This window comes from Gobio gobio (genome assembly GCF_949357685.1).
Source record: "Gobio gobio genome assembly, chromosome: 10".
NCBI lineage: Eukaryota > Metazoa > Chordata > Actinopteri > Cypriniformes > Gobionidae > Gobio > Gobio gobio.
Genome location: NC_137116.1, coordinates 46169276 through 46185039, shown reverse-complemented (window position 1 = coordinate 46185039; position 15764 = coordinate 46169276). Strand labels below are relative to the sequence as shown.

At 35.3% G+C, this 15764-nt stretch overlaps 1 protein-coding gene across 3 annotated transcripts in view; it reads right to left on the bottom strand.

The window, feature by feature from the left end:
• Positions 1–15764, bottom strand: part of prkcz (protein kinase C, zeta) — a 185946-nt gene that overhangs the window by 43425 nt on the left and 126757 nt on the right. For all 3 annotated transcript variants that reach the window (XM_079826712.1, XM_079826714.1, XM_079826713.1), the window contains 5 exons: positions 12876–12972; positions 9689–9747; positions 9299–9487; positions 4270–4367; positions 3493–3579 (listed from right to left, as the gene is read on the bottom strand). In XM_079826712.1, coding sequence (XP_079682838.1) covers positions 3493–3579; positions 4270–4367; positions 9299–9487; positions 9689–9747; positions 12876–12972 — 530 coding nt within the window. The remainder of the gene's footprint in view (positions 1–3492; positions 3580–4269; positions 4368–9298; positions 9488–9688; positions 9748–12875; positions 12973–15764) is intronic.

The following is a 15764-nucleotide window of genomic DNA, read 5'->3' as shown; positions in this document are numbered from 1 at the left end:
GATTCGGATCGCGTGTCAAACTGCTGAAATACATGACTTAGGTGATCCGAACCGCTGAATCGACTCACTGATTCATAACGCTTTGAAGCTTCATGATGCTGTGTTTTGAAATCGGTCAACACACCGGGAAACTGCTTTGCGCGGTCTTTTGCTGTTATTTTTGTTGGCAGATGGGAATTTGCGCGCTTCATCATGGTTTCACCGATATCTATGGTTTCACCACAGGGTTTGCAGCTTTTCGATGACGTTCACGTCGGGTAATTACGTCACTTCAAAACGTTCTCATGGCAATAGGGGGAAATGTGTGTGAAGTAAACGAAAATTTTTCAACTTTCTGCTATTATATATGACCTAAATATATGCAACGAAAATGTGGGGATTATGAAATCATGCTAGCCCCGCATATTTTGCACACGGAAATAGGCAATTTACGCGACGAAAGTGCGGCGTATTTGAAAAAATGCGGCCCCCGCATAAATATGCGGACTTTGGCTGATTATGCATTAAATCATGCGATCGCATAATCGCGTTTTTCTGGAGGGACTGCCTTTAGCGTCCTTTACCTTTCTGACTATTAGCGATGTGACAAGAGGCAAACAATCTGTTGAAATTAGCATTGCATACTAGCAAAAAAAACAATGGAACAGATTTTTAGTGGTCAGTGAAGTGGACTGGGATTGTTGGGACAATAAGATTTCCCAGTGGGCTACCCAGCACAATGTCGCAAACAAGAGAAAATGCAACTGTCAATATAATTTAAAGTCAATATACACATATGTATATGTAAAATTGACACAGAACTTTATTTAAAACTGTTTTTATATTTTCCCAAGCGGGAGCTGTGCTTCTAACCATCTCAGCATTTGCCTGTCTACAGTTAGAAAAAACTAAAATAAAAAGAAAGGTGTTCAAAGTACAAAAAATGAGTGATGACATTTCCGATCAGGTTTGATGTCTGGCACTCTGCATCGTTTGCTTCATGTCGGTGCGCAGCAAGGGCTCGTGAGACCTTTAGGAGCAACTCATGAATATTTAGACTCATTACCCATAATTAGCATGTGGATTTGCATTTGTGTGGAGTGCAGGACGCATATTGATAGGACCGGTCGGGGTGAGCTTGACTCGACTAATTAGCCCGTGTTTGATCTCAGTTTATCAGACGTGTGAAAGGGGGCATTACAACAGCGCTCTGATCAGTCGCTGTAACAGGATTCACTGAGGAGGAGTCATCATCTAACAGAGTAACATAGCCTAACAGAAGTGTATGAGATCTGCATTTAAACCAAGGGTGTGGTTTTAGTTTAAACATTAGGTTGGACAATTTTAAGTTAATAAGACTACACAGATGAATCATGTTTTTGAAGTCTGAGATGCCTTTTAAAACGCGCACATTATTATTTGTGTGAAGCTGGGCGCACACTGTGTCCTTTATGACTGTTGCTTGTCAGACTGTACGAACATAGTTTCAGCCTCAGACGTCACTATCCACTGGCTGAACCCCTGATGCATATGGCACACTTAACTGGAAACACTTAAGGATTTTCAAAGTTGACATCTGATGAATTCTACAGGATGTCCGGGAGACGTGCCTGTCGTATTCTTTAACGGGCCGCCTGGAAATAAAGATGCCTTAAAGCCAAACCCCCTCATGGAAGAAGAACGCTGTCGTGTTTACAACTGTGACAATGAGCGCTTACCAGGACCAACTAAACGCTGGATTTTCAAAAGTATATGAGGTTTGTAAAGTTCACGACATAGACTCTTTAAAATACGTCCAAGAGATTTACACATCGGTCTGTTATTGTAGGGACATCGACGTTACATTTTCACGCTCCTAAACATGACGTGGAACAAAACAAACTGTGATTGGTTGATATACATGTGAGTCAGATGGCCTTTGGGTGGTCCTTGACCAATGAAAGTTGCTATGGAGTCCAGACATTCTGACGTCAGTGTGAAGGTCTGGCTATCTAAGACTAGTATAAGCATGATCCCCGCTGTAAGCCATGTCCTATCCAAGCGGCAACCTCCCCCAGTTTCTCTTGAAGCCAATACGGAAGTGACTTAAACTGCAATTCATCGACTGGCCGCTAGGGACAGGCTCCAGAAGGGAGCAGAATCTCATTGAGACCAACTTTACAGCAGAAAAAAAAAACATGTTTACAGCCTGGTACAAATTGTGGTTTTGCCCTTCATGAAAACTGTGAGGGGGTGAATTTTTTTTGTAAACTCATTCATTTACATTATATAAAGCCTTAAAGTTAATTAAGGGCGTGGCCACTTTGAGTGACAGGTGGATTACCATTTGTCTGCTGCCTGTTAGTCATCACTTCACCTCAGCTCTACCCCCCGCCTCTTTGCCCATTTTCTGTTATCCGGGAATGACGCGCGATGACGCACTGCCAAGATAGCAACAGCCAGCTCGACCCTACTTTATGCTTCAAAACTGCTCTTCAGAATCCTATGGGTGACATCACGGATACTACGTCCATATTTTTTACAGTCTATGGTCCCATCTCAGTTGTCATTCATGTCAGACTGTATGGCAGTCAAGACGCGTTAGAACCGGACACTGGCAAGAAGTTTTACATCATCAATCCGTGACACGTTCGGTGACTGTGAGCTGCATTACATGCAGGATTGAAATGGTGGATAGCAAACAAAACAATCTCTGGCGTTAAATTTGATCATGGCTTGTCTTTAAAAAAAAAAACGAAAAAAAAACTAAACAAATATGATGTGTGTGGTTTGATGTTGTCTCACTAATTGCGTCATCAGGTTCAGCACTCGCATTGGTTTTTGATTTGATGGTTATCGTAAGAGAAGCCACACTGTGCGTCACATCTTCTGACACTATCAGAATTTCGTCAGAGGTCAAACCTGATCGCAAAGGTAATTAATCGGCTGTCGGCAAACATGTCAACCTAGCCATCAAAGACTTCAGATTTTGGCCTAGGATCAGGATCCTCAACAGTGGTCTCAGACAGCCAGAGTGTGAACCCAGCTTAAAAATATTGTCATGAAACAGAATCATACGAAACAAATACAAATATTTTCACTGTATTTTTGAACAAATAAGGCAGCCTTGATAAGAATAAGTCAAATTTCAACTGTTTTACATTACATTTCAAATACAATAAAAAAAGTGTATACCGACTCCAAACATTTGAACAGTAGTGTCCATATAGTCCATTTATTTTGCTATCATATCTATATATTATATGGTTAGTTGCATTGTATTTATTTATTTTTTTATTTATAGTTTCTGCTGTCTGTAACCCAATCAGAACAGACCAACAACAACATTTTTGGCTAGAAACCCACCGGTTGAAAAATTTTCATATAGTGAACAACTTCATCTGAACTCTTTGTCCATCCATCCATCCATCCATCCAACCATTAATCTATCCTATCCCACATAAAATTAGACCTAGTCTAAATGGCCTACTGAATTGAAAATATCAAATGATTCTATGTTTTAATTGCACATACCTGGCATGTTCCTCTGGAAGCTTCCGCTGCCTCTGCATATGGAACATAAGATCTCCTCCATTCACATACTCAATCACTAGAAACAGCCTGAATGGAGAGCAGGAGATATTCATGATTTATTTTTATTATGTTTTGTTTCAGATGTGCTGTATGTGAGAGATATACTGGCTGTACGTTCACACTACGTTTGGTCATGAAAGAGATTGACAACCTTGTTCCATAATTCAAAGAGACTCCCTTAAATTTTAACTTAAACTAGTTGCCTGTTGCGAGTCATTTTTCCACTATTGTTAGTACTGTCAGCCTCTCAAGTTATGAAAAATAGCAGTAAATGGTGATATTGTACAGATGAACAGCTAGAGAAAAAAAAAACTCCTGTTAGGAATTTCGGTGGAAGAAAGAAAAGAGATTCTGGCTGCATTTCAGAGAGAATGAAAACAGCAGGATTGTTCGAAAATGCCCAAAATAGCTCAGAAGAAAAGACACAATATTTACTATCATTATCAGTTGCTATGGTTACAGGCTGTAAACATGGCTATCGTCATTGACTTTGGTTTCCTGTTATACAGATATTATTTGATCCGCTCATACCTGCAGTTTTATGTGTAATTTGAAGATTAAATCTGTGAAAAAACATCTCAAATGCTGATTTTGTGAATGTAGCCATAGAAAAAAAAAAAAAGAGTCATTGTGATTCATGGACTTTTATGGTTGTTTTCTTGCGGCAAGCGTGCTATTACGAAAAACTTTGCTGAATGAAATCCATTCTCCACTCACCGGCTTTCTGTCTGAAAGCAAGAGTGAAGTCCCACTAAGAATGGATTGGTCGATGCTTGTTCAAACACATGTTTCTCTGTCTGGACCCAGTCAATGTCCTAAACCAGACAAAAAAGAGAGAGAGAGAGACATTTGCCTTATCATGAATAATGAACTGCAAATGATCATGACAGGAATCTGTTTCACTGCTTTCTAAGAACTAGAGGAGAGGACATGATGTTTCACCACCTCTACTGGGGGACTATTGCAGGATAAAGAAAAAAACAAGCCTGTGTTTTCTGAGAAAAACCTCATCTATTTATAAACGGATAAACGGAAAACACTTGGCACTATTGCATGCTGTCACTTTGGGGAGTCAAATCTCAGATTTAAAAGAAGAAAAGCACCTTTCTCTTCTTCTTTAAAAAGTGCAGAAAGGAAAGACAACAGAGAAAAGAGAAACAAGACATGTAAATAAATCAGATCAGTCAATAAATGAATATATTGTACAGTATCTTTCAAATGTACACCTAACACTCACTTTTTCATGAGTGTCAGAAGCAAGCGTACACTTTCATTTTCACAGAACCGTCCAGGCAGGATGTTACAAAACATCTGCAATGAGAATGTCTCTGGGTGTGAAGACACGGCTCAGTGATGTGTTGATAAAGTCAAGTATTTTTTGTTCTGTCAACACTTTAACGTTAGGCAACACTCAAAGAACTCAAGAGAACGTCTGTAACTCAGCAACTAAAGTTGAAAAATGACGATGAACATCTTTAGAGAGGCAAAGGGTGAAATGAGCCCAAACTCAGCCCAAACAAACACTTTGTTTTTTTTATCATGTCTGGACATTTTTACTGGCAAATATTGTTTTTAAACTAAGCTAATGATGTTTTCTATTCCTTGACCTTATGCTTATCACTAACAGAAACTTGCATGGATTTTTAGATTTTAATTAGCATGTTTATTAAGTCGTTTTCCTCATGGGACTTTTGGCCTCATGATGTAGGCAAAACATGATCCACACACGCACCGTCTGATTTCCAAAACCAGAGCAATTTAATTTCCTGGACGAGTGGAAAGCAGATTAAGCAGTCTCAGCATGAACATGAAGAGAAACAGATGATATATATCATATATATATATATATATATATATATATATATATATATATATATATATATATATATATATATATATATATATATATATATATATATATATATATATATATATATATATATATATATATATATATATGTGTGGTATTTAAATTTTCTCTATTCCTGCATTTTTCTGGGTCTTTCTTTGTTTTCTTGTCCTCCTACCCTCAATGAAATAGGCAATCATTCTGCTATTGGCCGATTGAGAACATTAATATTTATCTTGTCAAATATTTCCAGTATTTGTAATTATGGGGAGAATATCATTAAGATAATAAAAATGTATTAGAGTGTATTATTTTTATATTTTCCATTTCATTTTATTTGAGTAATTTTGGTGTATGCTTTTGTCATTTTTATAATTGTTTTTAATATGTTTTTAATAGTTTTTATCATTATTTATTTCACAGTTATTTTACTACATGAAGTTAAACTAAACAAAAATAAGAAACGTTGTCTTAACAACTAGCTGAAATAAAATATGTTTTGTTTTTTTTCACTTATACATGTTAAGTTTTTTATTTTAATAACATGGGTATTAATTCATTCATTAATGTTTTTCCATCTTTAGGATTTTAAGCTCAAATTAATAAAAATCTATTATAGGGAAGTGTATTTTAGGTACTTTGACTAGTCAGCATTTTTATACGTTTTTTTTTTTAGCATTTTTAATTTTTAACCACTTTAATAGTCTGCAGTTTATTCATGCACAAATCTCTCTCTCTCTCAAATTCATATGAGGTGCATAAATGCATATATGATAATCAGAGGAGATTTTGAAAAATGTTGTCTAAAATCATTTTAGATTAAATAAAATGGATAGTTCCAGTCCTGGATGCTGACGGGTCAATACAGCATTGAGTATAGCAGTTATGATTCAAAGCACGTTGACCAATAGCTATGGTGTATATCACTGCACAGTATCCAGAGAGAAAAACTATTATCCTTAGATTACATGTAATATTTTATTTTGTTGTAACCATTTTATAGAAGCAAGAATCAAAGCAGAGGGATGCGATTTTAAAGTTAAGACTTTAAATATAAGACCTTTTTAAGACCTGCACAAATACAATTAATTCTTTATTTCCATATAGAATACAGCGCTCACATTTATTTAATTCCATCATAACTTTTTGAAAGCTAATAATGCGATTAATGACCTCTTTAGACCTCTTAAAATGATAAGCAAGACTTCTGTTAAACGATTCATTTTTTTTATGACCTTAAAGGTGCACTGTGTAAATTTTAGCGGCATCTAGTGGTGAGTTTGCAAATTGCAACCGCCCACCGCTCACCCCTCCCTTTCAAAGCACATATACCCCTTTTCCACCAGAATGAACCGGGTGCTAGTTCAGAGCTAGTGCTAGTGCCAGTTCTTAGTTGGTTCGACTGACGTGCCTTCTAAGAACCGGTTTGCCTTTCCACATGCTAGAGAGCCACCACAGAGCCAGGTCTTACGCCACTGTGTACGTCTCATCTTTCTCAGCAACGTCTAGCGAGGCAGTGGGAAACACAAACACACCAGGCTTGTTCGAGATGCATCGGCGCTGCGCAGACGATCAGCGTATGATATCAAAACACCGCATGAGTGAATCAAAAGCATAAGGAGTATCTGCTCTCGTTGGACTCGTTGTCATACGACGATCGGTCTGCACAGCTCCGATGCATCTCGAACAAGCCTTCCATCAACAATGGCGAACGTTGCGTTACTATTGATGCTCTTGGCTTTAAGATCCTACATCAGCAACAAAACACAGCGAATCCAACGCATTCGTGCAGCTCGCCGTAATTTGTATAGACGGAGATTACAAATAAGCAGCAGCTATTAGCTCCATTAGCTGCCATTTCAAAAATGGCGGATCTCAAGTTTGTGTTTGTCTTGTTGGTCACGGTAACCCCAGCCCCAGCCCCTGACTCAAGCGGTTCTTACTTCTAGACCAGCAATGTTTTGGTGCTACTTAAGAACCACTTTTTCTGGTTCGGAGCTGGTGATTTTGGTGTGGAAAGACAAAGAACCGATTTGAAACTAGGCTCTGGCTCCGAACCAGCACCAGCACTGCCTTGGTGGAAAAGGGGTAATAGAGAAGCTACAGTGGCCGACACAAGACAAAGATGTCCTCGTCTGAGACAGCAGAGAGTTGCTAAATGTGAATGTAGTCAAAGTTTAAGGGTTTGAACAACACTCTATGTGACTATATTCACAATATAGCACATGTCTAATTGCTTAAGTACAGCATGGCAAACTGCAATTTCTTGCATAAAATCCCAAACTGCATGCGTCATTAATTTGCCTCATTAAACCTTAATAAATGGTGACTGCACAACATGCATACACAGAACACACATGTATAGTTTAGTATAGTATAAGAAATGGAGAACACATTCCTTGAAGGAACGCCTGCCTTCCAGGAAGCCATTATATTGTTTGTGCATATTCAGAGTTCAACTGCATGTCTCTGTCATTCTGGAAGGACCTCTGCTCTTCATGAACTTCATTCATGTGCGTTAGCTGACAGCCATGTGGCTTTATGTTCCTGAGCGAGCCAAGTTTACAAAGACACAATAGCTTTGACTGTACAGAGTTTACATTGTGATGAATAGCAGAGTTCAGTTTGTCTTTCAATTTGATGCCTGTTCACACATATCAGGTTTCATTACAGGGAGAGAAAGAAAGAGATATCGCTAACGCTATATAGGGCGTAGATTAGTGTAGATTTTACAACCAAAGAATAATAGTGTCCCTCAATGTTGTATTTGTGCTTTTTTAGCACTGCATTCAAAAGCTATATCAATTAAATAAATGCAATAATATTCAAAAGTTAGGGGTCTGTAAGATTTTTAAAAAATGTTTTTGAAAGAAGTCTCTTATGTTCACTATGGCCGTAAAACAGTATATTGTGAAATATTATTGCAACTTAAAACAACTCTTTTCTGTTTTAATATATTTTAAAATGTAATATATTCCTGTGATGGCAAAACTGAATTTCCAGCACATGATTTCACACGATCATTCAGAAATCAGTCTAATATTCAGATTTGCTGCTTAAGAAACGTTTCTTATTATCAGTGTTGAATGAAAACAGTTGTGCTGCTTAATACTTCTGTTGAAACTGTGATACATTTTTTTTTTCAGGATTCTAAAAAATCTTTGATGAATAGAAAGTTAACAGTGTTTATTTTAAAACAGTCAAACTGACCCCAAACTTTTAAACAATAGTGTAAATAAATAAACTGACATTTCTTATTACATTACAATATATATATATATTGTATATACTATATCAAAAGTTTATCATATGATAGAAATAAAAATAAAAAAATCCAGGTCAAATAAATTAGCAAGAACCTAAATATACAAAAAAAGCTGTATCTTTCTCTGAAAATTGAATGTGGGTGTAAACAGGCTGCTTTTAAAACAAAATGACGCATAAAATGACTCTCAAGACTATTTTAAAAATGGTATAAAATCAATTAGCTATCTTTCCAAAATAGTAATAAATCATTTATTTCTATTATTATTTGCAGAAGTTTCTCTTTTATATTTTACTGTATTGTATATATTTATTTATTTTATTGCCATGCTCAAGAATGAGCTTCATTTGGCTCGTGAAAATATATAATGCACAGTCTGATAAACAGTAAGAACAAAGTACCTTTATCTTTAGTAAGAATGAACCTATGAAAACTCTGAAGATGAACTGCAAGCTAGTAATGGAGGATTTAGCCATTTAAAATGAGCACAATCCCACAGCACCACCTACTGGTGTCAATTACAATCACAGGTCCAAACTATAGGACTTCCTGCATTTCCACAGATGTGTGATGTGCAACAAAGACACTGAGTCACCATGATAAAACTGAAGCAGCCCCGCCCTGCCTGTTACCTCATCATCATGGACCAGCTCTTTCTTCACCACCTTCATGGCGTAAATCTGTTCGTTCTTCTTGAGTCGGACCAGTAGCACTTTAGCGTAACTGCCCCTCCCGATGACACGGATCAGGTCAAAGTCGCCCAGGCCGAGACACTGAGAGATCTGAATCCCCTCGATCCCGTCCACCACCGCCTTCAGGTCCTGTGTGCACACACAGCGGAAACTTTTTGTGCCAAACTATTATGCTGCAGAAATACAGTGAGGTTTCATGTTACATGCATTCCTGATTTCCTGTACAAACTATATAGATATGAAGAATGAGAGTAAGAGCATATGCATATGATTATTAGCGAATGAGAGCTTGTGGAAATTTGGGATAATCAGTTACGAACTTCGTCTTACCTCTGAGTCATCTTCAGCTTTCTCCACTTTCCGGTTGTGTGCTAAGAAAGGGACTGGAACTGAGAGACAGAGAAAGAGAGTCTTTCTTATTATTATTTTCTTGTCCTTTCCCTGTACATTTTTAGTTCTGTAGTGTTATTCATTTTATCTTATTTTTTCAAATGTTCTATGTATATTTTGTAGGGGTGTAACGATGTATTGATATATCGCGATATAAAATGTGACGATATGTATCGTTGATGTAAACGGAATGATTCGCGTTGTTTTATCCAACGCTCAACTTGCTGTATTTATAAGGTTTAATTCACCCAAAAATGCAAAATCTGTCATCATGTACTCGCCCTCATGTTTTTTCGAATTAACTTCTAAACACAAATGAAGATATTCTTTATAAAACCTAAGAGATTCCGCAGTCCATTTAAAGACCATTCCTGTCAAATTAAAAGATCCAAAAAAGGTCATAAAGGCATCGTAAAAATAACTAATCGAGTGATTGATCCAAATCCAAGAGACACAATGGCTTTATATGATGAACAGATTTACCACGACGGATGAGCTAAACATTTACAGTTTGGGAATAGTCATTTTGACAAGCTTTCTTGCGATTAGAACTGTGACTGTGACGGAATGACACTCCTCAAAGTCAAAGCGCAAATATAATTTAAAGCGGCACTCTCCTTATAGTGAAAGTGCAAACATCATTTACATCACCAAATCCCAATTGGTTTTAGTAGTATGATTATTCAAAGCATTTTAGATGGTTTATTCTTATATGTATAGTGCATTAATAGCGGGAGAGGTGGGACGTAGCGAGCACAGGGAGAGAATGCTGCCTGCATTGAAAGCGTGAGTAATGCGAGTGGGGAAAAAATGAAAGTTTACAGAGTTTCAGTGACATTGTTACATTAAACGACTATATATAATGTTGAATAAAATGTATAATGATGCAATAAGGGAATATTTGTGGGTCCTGATAATAATAAAATAATAGTATTATTTAAAAAAAAACTCTTTATTTTGGCTTAAAATAACGGAATACATATTGTAGCGTGAGTTCTGTATCGCGATTTATATTGAATCGTGACACGAGTGTATCGTTACACCCCTAATATGTCTTTCAAACGTATGTTTGCCGTTTTGTTTTTACACTATTTCATTTGAATGCAGCAAAGCTGCAAATGCTTGAGCAATACAAATATTTAATTATTTGTCATGCCAATGAAGCACTTTAAATTGAAACTGAAACTGAGAGATATATTATAAATATATTGATATATAGATTTCGAGAGAGGATAGTTGAAAGTTCACAGCAGTTTTTGCAAGTCTGATTCACTATAGTGAATTGGTTAATTCGTGGAAAAAAAACTATTTTGGAGCATCACTCAGAAATCAGAATCAAATAAGAATAATTATCAGAAATAATTATAACAAAAATAATAATAATTAGTATTATTATTAAAATATATATTAAGAGAGTATAGGATAAAGTATTTTACCATTATACATATTATACATATACATACATTATACATAAGTATTTTCACAGCAATTGGATATTAAGAGATGATAGGATAAAGTATCTTAACATTGAAAAGAATTCCATTTTCCCCTTTAATTCTCATTATAGTGAATTAGTCCATGCAGACTATTGCAAAAGTTAATAAATAAATAAATAAATAAAAGATTCATCAGTTTGATTAATCACTCAAAAATGTTCTCAAAAGTCATTTTTACACTCAAATAAATTGTGTTTTCAATTAGATCAAATACATCGGTAACACTTTACAATAAGGTTGTATTAGTTAACATGAGTTAACATGAACTAACCATGAACAACACCTCTGTTCAGCATTAGTTAATCTTTGTTAACATTAGTCAATAAAAATCCAGCTGTTCATGGTTTGTTCATGTTAGTTCACAGAGCATTACCTAATGTTAACAAGATTTGAATAATGCATTAGTAAATGTTGAAATTAACATTAACAAAGATTAATAAATGCTTTATAAGTGCAGTTCATTATCAGTTCATGTTAACTAATGTAGTTAACTCATGTTAACTAATGAAACCTCATTGTAAATTGTTACCAATAAATCAAATGTTTTGTTTTTTGTTCTAAAAGGTCACCTACTGTACCTCACAGTTTAACCCCCAAACAAGGTTATCCCTTACAGTCAAATGACTTCCAAAAGTTTTGAAATTAGTTTAAAGTGCCCCTATTATGCTTTTTTGAATATTACCTCTCGTGTAGTATGTAATATAGTAGCTGCTTGTGAATGTAAAATGTCTGCAAAGTTTTAAAGATCAAAGTGCTCAACATATAAAGTTATTGTCCCCTAAAACCGAAACGAGTCGTCAGCAATTTCCGTCATACTTCCTGTTACATACCTATGTAACAAATTTCTATGACTATTCGCAAATGGCGCGTACTTTGAGCCGCCCTCAAACACTGTAGATGTAGACTGTAGAAGCCTGGAAGAGTTTGGTTCGTGTTGACGACATGCCAAGAAGACGCTATTTTGTGTGCTGATGCTGTGAAACCACTTTGCATGCACTTCAAAAGGATGAGGATTTCGTGCTGGAATTGAAATGGAAAAACGAACGGCATCCTTCCTCTTTATATCACTGTGTATCAAGCACTGAGGAAGCCTCTGGAGACTGGGCCGTTTGACCAATCAGAGCAGAGTTGGCTCTCGGAAAGAAGGGGTTTGGATAGACTGAATCTCTGAATGAACCATTTTCAGACTCATTGAGAAATGAGGTGATGTGCGATGTATATTTTGAGAAAATGAAAGTGCTTTTTGATGAATGTAAACCTATTGTAGAGGACCTCCAAAACAAAATTAGGAACTTTTAAAAAAGCATAATTGGGGAACTTTAAATGAATAAAATTCAATTCACATAAACAATTTCCTTTCACAAATCGCTAAGAGACATGTTTCATGCGCAACGCTATAAGATTCCAGCAGGGGGAGCCACAGACTGGACTGTCTCAAAGGGATAAGCATGTCTCTCTCTCTCTCTCTCTCTCTCTCTCTCAACTGGGTCAATGTGACATTACTCACACCTGATGCACTACAGTATCCTACAACAGTCAGCAGTGCCCTCTGACAGATAGAGGACAGAATGACCCCAATACCCACACAAAAACAGCATTTACACATGCACACAGCGGAGATGGAGACCTACTTGTGTCTGTTTCTTCAGGGTCCTCAGGGGGGAGCTCCACTTCCTCTCCACTTTTATCATCATCTACCAGCGGCTCCTGTGATGGCATGACTGGATCCTGCAGAGAAAAAACATGATGATACAGGCAAGGCGTTTTTCAAATGTCATTTTTCCCTCTCCTCTTTGAGGCTCCAAATCAGAATCTCACTTATCCCAACATGAAACCAAAACCTATTTACTTTCTTAATAAAGGTCCATTGTGCAAGATACATTTGGCTATATATTATATTATATATATTCATAATCTTTTATAAAATCTACCTTTGAAATGAATTTTCCTATCTGTTGACATAACTAAAAAAATATGTTAACCAGCAATATCACAGTTTGCTCTTCACAATCCATTTAAAACTCAAGGATACAATTATTCCATGTTCTACATTATTTCCCACTGAATACTCTGTTTCACAAAATATCATATTTTGAAATGTTTCTGAACCTATTCAAACTTTCTTTACCACAAAAAAATATTATTAGTAATAATAATAAAGCAAAGATTCCAATTCTATGACAAAGGAAATTCGCAAACTTTGCAGATAGATAGATAGATAGATAGATAGATAGATAGATAGATAGATAGATAGATAGATAGAGAGATAGAGAGATAGAGAGATAGATGGATAGATGGATAGATGGATGGATGGATGGATGGATGGATGGATGGATGGAGATAGATAGATAGATAGATGATAGATAGATAGATAGATGATAGATAGATAGATAGATAGATAGATAGATAGATAGATAGATAGATAGATAGATAGATAGATAGATAGATAGATAGATAGATAGATAGATAGATAGATAGATAGATAGATAGATAGATAGATAGATAGATAGATAGATAGATAGATAGATAGATAGATAGATAGATAGATAGATAGATAGATAGATAGATAGATAGATACATGGATAGATAGATAGATGGATAGATACATGGATAGATACATGGATAGATACATGGATAGATAGATAGATAGATAGATAGATAGATAGATAGATAGATAGATAGATAGATAGATAGATAGATAGATAGATAGATAGATAGATAGATAGATAGATAGATAGATAGATAGATAGATAGATAGATAGATAGATAGATAGATAGATAGATAGATAGATAGATAGATAGATAGATAGATAGATAGATAGATACATGGATGGATACATGGATGGATACATGGATGGATAGATAGATGGATAGATAGATGGATAGATACATGGATAGATAGATAGATAGATAGATAGATAGATAGATAGATAGATAGATAGATAGATAGATAGATAGATAGATAGATAGATAGATAGATAGATAGATAGATAGATAGATAGATAGATAGATAGATAGATAGATAGATAGATAGATAGATAGATAGATAGATAGATAGATAGATAGATAGATAGATAGATAGATAGATAGATAGATAGATAGATAGATAGATAGATAGATAGATAGATAGATAGATAGATAGATAGATAGATACATGGATAGATAGATAGATGGATAGATACATGGATAGATACATGGATAGATACATGGATAGATAGATAGATAGATAGATAGATAGATAGATAGATAGATAGATAGATAGATAGATAGATAGATAGATAGATAGATAGATAGATAGATAGATAGATAGATAGATAGATAGATAGATAGATAGATAGATAGATAGATAGATAGATAGATAGATAGATAGATAGATAGATAGATAGATAGATAGATAGATAGATAGATAGATACATGGATGGATACATGGATGGATACATGGATGGATAGATAGATGGATAGATAGATGGATAGATACATGGATAGATAGATAGATAGATAGATAGATAGATAGATAGATAGATAGATAGATAGATAGATAGATAGATAGATAGATAGATAGATAGATAGATAGATAGATAGATAGATAGATAGATAGATAGATAGATAGATAGATAGATAGATAGATAGATAGATAGATAGATAGATAGATAGATAGATAGATAGATAGATACATGGATGGATACATGGATGGATACATGGATGGATAGATAGATGGATAGATACATGGATAGATAGATAGATAGATAGATAGATAGATAGATAGATAGATAGATAGATAGATAGATAGATAGATAGATAGATAGATAGATAGATAGATAGATAGATAGATAGATAGATAGATAGATAGATAGATAGATAGATAGATAGATAGATAGATAGATAGATAGATAGATAGATAGATAGATAGATAGATAGATAGATAGATAAATGGAGTGATAGATGCTACCATGGAAAATAATTTTAGTTTTATATATTTTAGTTATGTCTTAGTTATATTATATTTTAAGTATTCTCAGTCGAGACCATAAATGTGTAGCTACAAAACATTGACAAACATTTGAAAAAAGTTAGAGAGAAAGTTAGAGTTAGAGAGAAAACAAAAGAAGTATAATGAAAAGAGGCAGGCGAACGACAAAATAAGGATAAAGCAGACTGTAAAGCTCACACATTTTGGGTTCTGTTGGAAGAAAATCTGACGTAGAAAGTCTGAGGTCTGATGCCTTCTGTCATATAAATAATTGAGAAGTACATTGTTGAATTTCATACTGAAATTCTGACAAATGAAACAACTGCAGAAACAGAAGGTGCAGAAGGTGGTGTTGTGAAGATGTTTAATGTTACAGTTTTCAGTCTATGATTTCAACATTCTGTCTGAGCACAGAATCAGGTCAATTCAATACTGACAAGACAGTGTTATCATCTGACAAATTCCACAATGGCTATCTTTGAAACACTGTTTAAAAATCCAACAACACTCTTGAGAAGTGAGAGGCAAACTGTTTCAAAAGGTCAAAAAA